An 8,796-nucleotide genomic window follows, 5' to 3' on the forward strand; every position below is an offset into this window, starting at 1 on the left:
TAGAATTGCACAATGTTTTACAAAATAAATTTCTCTTTGCCGATGTAAATAATTGAAATTTTAATTTACGTTGCATTTTCTAAGAGAATATAAATTAAAGAAATATTCTATAACTGAATTTCAATCGTATTTTTTCAAGTAACGAAAATCAAGAAAATATTTTAAATTACCATTTTCACGTGAATAATGCATTCGTTTACAGAAACAGAGGGCCTCCACGCCAGCGAGTCGATAAAAATGTTACAAGATCAGGCTCAATGTATACTAGGAGACTACACGAAATCCTGTTATCAAAGACAACCAGGCAGAAGTGGGACTTTGATGTATCTTGTTGGACGTTTGACGTCCGTCTTCTCCAAGTTGGTCGAACGTTTGTTTTTTCACGAAACTATAGGCGAAATCCCTATTTCCCGTTTGCTAGTCAACATGTATCAAATGAAAGGACACACAAACTGAGGCTTCCCGATAAATGAAGGCGATTTTTCAAAACAGTTTCGATTGTTTGAAACAGTTGCCACAGGGAACAAAATGAGTTTTCGAAATCTGTAGTCGAAGACTGCAACACAATACGAAAAATTTCGTGTCTATTTGTGACTGATAAATCTTCGTAAATCTTAAGGTGCGATTTAGTTGAACGATAATAAAATATGAAGTATTTGGTTGAATAACGCCAAAGGACTATTCACAAAGCTTTATTAGTTATTAGTTTATATCATTTTCAATAATACATTATGTAAACGTTTTAATACAGTAATGAATTTCATTTATGTGATCAGTAGGATTTGCAGCTTTCTTAGGATTTTAGAATTTTAAGCTTTATATCATTTGTGTGATATGCATTTAGTTGATTTACACAATGTGTTTTAGACGTATATAGTATGTTATTATTTATCAGTACCTCACATATCAATATAAACATTTTCTTCCATATTTGTAGATACTGTCTAAGTGTTATTAATTGTAATTTAATCATTATACCTTGTATTGTGATACATGATAAATAATGACGTATAATTGTTTTAAGGTTATATGATTTTTCTAGAGATATGACTGTATCTGTTATTACGTTGTGCTTAACCCTCGCTAATATTAATATATTTGTTGTAAAAAGAAAACAAATTTCGGTTATGTAGAATAGATACTATGTTTTATACATGTATATGTATATTAGCATAAAAATGATTTATATGGATCCGTGGAAACAACGGATAATTGAAATGAAATTATAAAAAACAATACTTAATATCAATGGTGTTTTCTCTATTCAATCCCTAACCTATGACTGTACAAAATTGAGATTTCATTTAATAAAGCACTTTTCAAACAAATACTTGTTATGACTTTTAATCAAATATATTTAAAGATTATATGAACCTTCGTATAATTTTTTAAAAAATTGTTAGACCGCTATTGTAGTGAAAATATGAAAATTTTAATCTTGTCGTTACACTGAACTACGTAATATGTCAATAATATACAGAGTGAATCATTCTGTACTGATTGTCTCAAATAAGAAACCGTATCATTTAAGTTTTTCTATTTAATAATTCCTTTTCTTAATTTGAAATACATAACAACAAAATTTAACTAATATTAAACAATACTTATAATTTTATCACAGTATATTTTAAAATTTGCGCGTTTAAACGTACTTGCTCAACTACGAAACTGATATCACTATACTTTCATTAATAGATATAGTCTATGCCTTGCAATATGAACGTACCCGTGGCTGGAGTTTTGAAAGCATGATTGTGTATTTTAACCTAAGTTTTAATTTGTAAACATCTATTTTGACGTAAAATAAAGAATAGACAATGGTACACAGTAAAATATTTTTAAGGAATCGTGCATTAGGATACGTCAGTAATCACATTCCTCTTGTGACAAGATATATTAAAAGGAGAAAAGAAAGTCTTATAGTAACGTGTGTTGGTAATGCATTTCACACATACGGTTCTTTGCATTTCGCGTTACTTACTGTATCAGGAACACATCCAGGTGAAATTACATGTCTCGCAGGAGACTCTTTCCACATTTATACAGCATGTGGAAATGAAATATATGCTTGGAGAAGAGGAACAGAGTTAAAGCATACTTACAAAGGTCATGAATGCCCAGTACATATTATGTTAGCCTTTGGTCCTCATTTAATTTCTATTGATGAAAGCAGCATTTTAAAAATATGGGATATTAAGACAGAAGAGTTAACAGCAGAGCTTACCTTTAGCAACAATGTCTTTAAAATAACAACATTAATCCATCCTGCTACTTATATGAACAAAGTATTACTTGGAAGTGAACAGGGTCAATTACAACTATGGAATTTAAAAGTTCTAAAATCTATTTATACATTTAAAGGATGGAATACCCCAATAACTGTACTTGAGCAAGCTCCTGCAATAGATGTTGTAGCAATAGGATTAAATGATGGTAGAATCATACTACACAACTTGAAATTTGATGAAACTGTTTTTCAATTAGTACAAGATTGGGGTTCTGTAATATCAATTAGTTTTCGAACAGATGAACATCCAATCATGGCTACAGGAAGCTTAGATGGTCATATTATTTTTTGGAATTTAGAAGAGCGTAAAGTAGAAAGTCAATTACATAAAGCTCATTTTGCAGCTGTAACAGGTTTAAAATATTTGCCCAATGAGCCACTGTTAGTATCATCCTCTCCTGATAATTCTTTGAAATTATGGATATTTGACTTAGCTGATGGAGCTGGCAGACTTTTAAGAATTAGAGAGGCTCATGCAGACCCTCCTACAGCCATTCGTTTCTATGGAATTGAAGGCAACAGTATATTAACAGCTGGAAGTGATTCTTCTTTGAGGGTATTTTCTACAGTTACAGAAATGTTAAACAAAAGTCTGGGAAGAGCATCCTTTAACAGGAAAGCTGCAAAAAGGAGAGGAAGAGCTGTTGAAGATCCTTTGATGATGCCACCAATTACTGAATTTGCTGCAGAAATAGCAAGAGAAAAAGAATGGGATAATATTGCGGCAACACATTCTGGCTTGGGTACAGTTACTACATGGTCTTTTAATCTGGGAAAAATGGGAGAACACAAGCTATTTCCAGAAAAGTTTAAAGGCAACCGTAATGTTGTGGCAAGCAGTGTGTGTTTAACAAAATGTGGGAATTTTGTTGTTATTGGATATAATACAGGACATGTAGAAAGGTTTAATATACAATCAGGAATTCACAGAGCTAGTTATGGTACAGATAAAGGAGCACATCAAGGTCCTGTGAAAGGTGTAATGACAGATCCTTTAAATCACACTGTAATTACTGCTGGCAGAGATACTTTCCTGAAGTTTTGGAGGTTTACACCAAAAACAGGTAAGCAAAATAAAAAGGGTATTGAATAATATGTGAAATAAATATAACTCATTGCATATTATTATTTCAAGGAGACACAGAGCCATATACAAAGGTGACATTGGATGAGCCCATTGTATGGTTACGGTATCACAATGAAAGTTCCCTTATAGCTGTAGCACTGGAAGATTTTACCGTTGTATTAGTAGATCTCGATACTAAAAATATCGTTCGACGTTTTGAGGGACATGAATCGCGATTGACAGATGCAAGTTTCAGTCCTGATTCCAGATGGCTAATAACAGCATCTATGGATTGTACAATTCGCACATGGGATATTCCTTCTTCAAACTTAATAGATATTTTTCAGGTATATTTTTAAATGCATTTTCAGTAAATTTTAAATGTATTATTGATATGTACCATTACTAATATTGATTTTACGAGTAAAACCTAAATATTAATTTCAAATATTGTATTTTGAACATAATAATATTTTAGGTTCCAGAAGCTTGCACATCATTAAATTTTTCTCCAACTGGAGAATTTCTTGCTACAACACATGTGTGTAATATAGGCATATATTTATGGTCCAACCGCACCCTTTATTCTTACGTTTCATTAAAAGCAGTGAATAAAGACGATCCAATTCCAATGATTGGTCTTCCTGGCTCAGTAATGGAAGCTACCGATATTAATGAAGACGGACTCACTGAACTAGAACCGGAATACGTATCTCCAGAACAACTTCAAGAAGATCTTATTACAATGTCTGGTTTTGCTCACTCGAGATGGCAAAATCTGTTAAATATAGATATTGTAAAGAAACGAAACAAACCCAAAGCGCCACCTAAAGTACCAGAAAATGCTCCTTTCTTTCTGCCAACGATTCCATCGTTAGATTTGAAATTTGATTTCTCGAATGTTAAAGATACGCAATCGAAAAACACATTTATTACTCATCCGGAACTGCAAAATGTAACTCCATTTAGCAAATCCCTTTTATCTGTTCATAACGACGAATTTGAAGAAGTTATTGAAAAATTAAAAATGATGAGTCCGAGTTCTATTGACTTTGAAATTCAATCACTTTCAGCGGATGAAAAAGTGTCGAACACCTTGTTACTTTATTTTATGAAAATGATGCACTACATGATTAAAAAAAAGACGGATTTTGAATTAGCGCAAGCTTATTTAGCTGTATTTTTAAAATGGCACGGAACGATAATAACAGAAACCGAATCGTTAATGAATTACTTAGATACATTACAAGAAACACAGGCGGAAAATTGGTTTGTGTTACGAGAGAAATTATTTTATAATCTTAGCGTTGTACAAACTTTGAAAAACATGTAATATATTTTATTGTAATAAAATTAATGTGTTACTTTTTCTACATTATGTTAAATACAATTATTGTATATTTGTTTAAAGTGTGTTGGAAGAAAAATTCTAAATATTTGAAAAATATTCAATTTATTGCAACACTTTACAAATCTGAATTGAATTATGTCATCACATTCAGGATTTTAAATTTATAACCATTTTTTTTTTTTTCTTTACAAAAACTTGTACACTATATTTAGTGAATCATAAATTTAAGTAAAAAAGATTGTATCAATCACAAGTATAATTTATGTATATAAATACAATGATTAGAAAAATAATCTTATAACCTTTGTAACACATTTTGATACTAAAAGGTATCTTAAGTATAGCTAAAAGGTATTTATAAGTATGGCAGTATATACACCGGAGTTTACTATTAAATTACGAAAATTATTCTCTATAAACAAGAAAACTGTGTAATTGTTCCATTGTTGTAAATTCTAATGCCATGTGACTAAAATAAGCTTCAAAACTTGTAACAATCCTATAGAGACTTCGTTTTGTTGCAGCACGTAAAGAATGGAAGATTTCTTTGTCAAACCTATCATTTCCATCTTGTTTCTTTGCCATAACATTTGATTTCTGCAATTTATCAAGGGCTTGTTTCAATGCAAGCAAAGTATTGATTATAAGTGGCAAATCTTTTTGTGCAACTCCATAAGAATCTTCATTTAACGATAATACAGCTAAAGAGGAAATTGCCTCTGCAGCCCAAATTACTGATTGTCCATTGAATAAAAGATGACACACTTTACCACCCTCTATCTCACCAAAGATGTAAGAAATAAGTGGTTTAGATAACAAATAAGTGAGAAAATTATTCCATTTTGCTTTTATAAATGTTTGACTAAGTAGTTTCAAATCATTGTCAAGTTTTTTTATGTCACTTTCTTCTGTAGACACTGGCACATTTTCTTTTGTTAAATTGCGCATACGATATACATATTCCTTCTGAAATTTACTCTCAACTACCATTGTTGAATTTGAACTACATAAAGGTGGTTCTTGAGCTTTAACACATGCTTCATTAACATCATCAGAAAATCTTTTTATCAGACCAGTACATTTTTCTACAACACAATTCCAATTATAAGGATGACCTCCAGGTTGACTTAGTGTAAATAATATGCTTCTTCTTGTCTTGTCTTTTTGAGCCATTGTGATCAAATCCAAATAGCCTAGATGCTGTATTATTGGCACTTTATCCATAGATAATGCTTCAGAAAGTGTCACTCCTGATGCATCATTACTAAATACATTTTGTTTGAATTCAAAAGGTACCCATTCTGTCAAATGTAATTCAAACAATAAATACATGCTGTCAATTGTCAATGTAAATACCAATTGGTACAACCACAATTGAAAAACCAATGACATGTTTAGTAAAACTGGAATGCTATCCAATGGTTCACTTTCTAATTGTGCAGATGCTAGGAACAGTATTATAGAGCGACAATATGAACCCAAAAAATAATAACCAGTAAAATAATATAGAGTAGGCCATATGCATTGAGCCATTAATGATGGAAGCATGGAATATATACCTGCTCTAAATCGAGAAAGCTTTGATGAGGATATAATTGGAAATCTTAAATATTTTGTATGAAAAATACTAGTCTTCAAAAAGAAATATAATCCACTCCAGAATCCACTTAAGAATAAAAAGTAATGTTCTTCCATTAAACAAGTTCCATAGATTACATTACATTCTGTCATTAAGAAACTGTATCTACCTCCTTTGATTGATAAATGCAACCAAATAAGAAGGCTACCAGTAATAACATGTAAACCACACAGCAAGATATTTTGAGATGTGAATATTTCACAAAACTTTATAAATCTGCTTTTCAAGTAGGGTGGAACATTTGAGTAACTTTTGCTACAAATAACTCCTTGAAAGAACGTAACAATCGCGAGAACACAGAAGTAACTCCACATTCGAAAGGAGGTTACTGTTGTCCATGTGTTTTGTATCCATGATGTATAATCCATGTTCAAGTTTGTAATAAAAAGTAAGCATGTCACAAGACAAAACTGTACCACAATGCTAGAAATTATAGCTAAGAACATCCTCTGCATCAGCAATTCTTTGTATCCTTTTGTATTCATCTTCATCATGTTGTTTACTTGTGATAGTTAACCTCTATTTTCTTGATGAAACGTCGTAAATTGTGTACCTCAAAATTCTTTCAAGTAAATTAAATACGATTCTTAAATCTTTGTACTTTTAATGACATCACATTTATATACACTTCTTGTTCGTCTTCAATATTCTGATTTTATATACGTATACTGTCATTAATAAAAGGACGCCCGCTTGTAGTTTCAAAAAGCCGGTATGCTTATGAACTTTCCGTTGAATTTATTAAACGCACCATTATGGTTGTTTCTCATAAAACGACGAAGAAAGATAATTACTAGTATGATTATAAACTTAAGTTTGCTTAAATAAAATATTACTTATGAAATTATTGTGAAAATAATTTATTCGATACTTATTAAGTTTTATATATTGATATTAACCTAAGAAAGTTGAATAATTGGTTTATATAATATGCCTTTTTTGAAATCAAATTTTTACGAATCCCTTTATACTTTAATATATTTTCATCATTATTTTATAGATTACTTATATTCGTGATTGATAATATTTTTCATATTATGTTGTATCTATTAAACACTCACATATGAAAAAGATATTTCCCAAAAGAGAACTGTTTGAATAAACGTCAGAAATAACATTAATGGATAGTAACTACGTCATTACGTTTAATTGTGTTTCAATAAAATTTTAAATTGTTTTCCGTTAAATAATAAACTGCTGAAATGAAAATTATACTATTTTAAGCTGATGAGTTTAGAAATGTAAAACTTTAAATTTACGCGTAATAATAATGTACATAAGTGTATATTGTAAGACGGATAATGTTGAATAAAATTGTTTTCTTTGTTTATTAACAATAATTAGTAATTTTTAGTATATTGCGCAATATCACTTAAATGAAAATATTACAAATGTTGCATATAAATATTATTATTTAATATGTCGTAAAGCAAATGTTGACAAATACATTATTTTATTGCTCTATTTGATTAATATTACTGTTATATTCATGTCTGTATAATACTACAAATTTCTTAAGTATTAATCAGTAGTATATTCTACTTGAACTCTATATAATTAATAAATAAAACAGGAATTTGTTATTTAAATAATTCCAGTACAATTCCTTTGGATTAAATTAGTTAATTAGTCGAATATTGCAATATTTCATTAATGGAAATTCATGAATGAACGGTTTATGTTTAACTTGTAGTTTCCTTTCTACTTTGTGCTCCATGTTTCTAGTAAAGAAATGTAAGTCAAGTGCTTGATACGTTTTTGAACCCGGACAGGAACTATTCATTATTCAGCGAAGGTTGCCTTACTAGTAACATCTTTAATTAACCCGCATGTCATTTTCAATGCGCCTATTTATATAGTATAAACAAAATGGTTTAGAATCTTGTAAGAGTTAGATTTTATTATTTTATGGAGATCAGGAAAGTCTGCCGTCATGTGGAAGTGCCATAAATGTGGAAAGCCAGTATATTTCGGTTAGTTTTTGCATATATTAAAAAGGCGTACTAATTTTGACAAGTACCGTTTCCTGTCGTTACAACGAATTGATTTATTCTTCATTTATATGAATGTCATGTTATTCGAATATTTCTTATGAAGAGAAATCAGTTTGCGATTATCCTTTCTGTATCTAAATTGAATTCATTGTTACCTAAAATATTATTTTTGTAATTAAAACATTACATATATTGTTTATTATTGAAATATTTTAAATATTTAAAAACAGTGCATGTAAAATCGATAATTTTTTTTCGATAAAATAAGAATCGATAAAATATTTGATGTAGCAGTTTAAATCAATATTTGAATGTTTTAATTTAGATCAACAATTTATTATTTAAAGATAAAATTAATGCACTAGATCTTCATTAATGAAATGTAATAATTAAGAAATTAATAGAACCTTCCATTGATATATAAGTTTGTATACCATTGTATACCATTGCCTTTGTATA

General features: G+C 29.8%; 4 protein-coding genes across 4 annotated transcripts in view; 3 read left to right on the forward strand and 1 right to left on the reverse strand.

The window, feature by feature from the left end:
• The window catches only part of LOC108577595 (nuclear receptor subfamily 2 group E member 1), a 23,745-nt gene extending 23,289 nt beyond the window's left edge, over positions 1-456 (forward strand). The window contains exon 9 of the mRNA XM_017940778.1: positions 203-456. Coding sequence (XP_017796267.1) covers positions 203-456 — 254 coding nt within the window. The remainder of the gene's footprint in view (positions 1-202) is intronic.
• A 1,361-nt stretch (positions 457-1,817) lies between these two features.
• Positions 1,818-4,686, forward strand: LOC108577558 (WD repeat-containing protein 36). Its single transcript, XM_017940737.1, has 3 exons — positions 1,818-3,351; positions 3,423-3,700; positions 3,832-4,686. The coding sequence occupies exons 1-3, from the start codon at positions 1,818-1,820 to the stop codon at positions 4,684-4,686; spliced, it is 2,667 nt and encodes an 888-aa protein (XP_017796226.1).
• A 423-nt stretch (positions 4,687-5,109) lies between these two features.
• On the reverse strand, positions 5,110-6,837 carry LOC108577596 (nucleoporin NDC1). The gene has a single exon (XM_017940779.1). The coding sequence runs from the start codon at positions 6,835-6,837 to the stop codon at positions 5,110-5,112; it is 1,728 nt and encodes a 575-aa protein (XP_017796268.1).
• A 1,439-nt stretch (positions 6,838-8,276) lies between these two features.
• The window catches only part of LOC108577559 (ras association domain-containing protein 4), a 3,027-nt gene continuing 2,507 nt past the window's right edge, over positions 8,277-8,796 (forward strand). The window contains exon 1 of the mRNA XM_017940738.1: positions 8,277-8,306. Within this exon, the coding sequence (XP_017796227.1) occupies positions 8,277-8,306 (30 nt within the window). The remainder of the gene's footprint in view (positions 8,307-8,796) is intronic.

This window comes from Habropoda laboriosa, unplaced genomic scaffold (genome assembly GCF_001263275.1).
Source record: "Habropoda laboriosa isolate 0110345459 unplaced genomic scaffold, ASM126327v1 scaffold578, whole genome shotgun sequence".
Classification (NCBI taxonomy): domain Eukaryota; kingdom Metazoa; phylum Arthropoda; class Insecta; order Hymenoptera; family Apidae; genus Habropoda; species Habropoda laboriosa.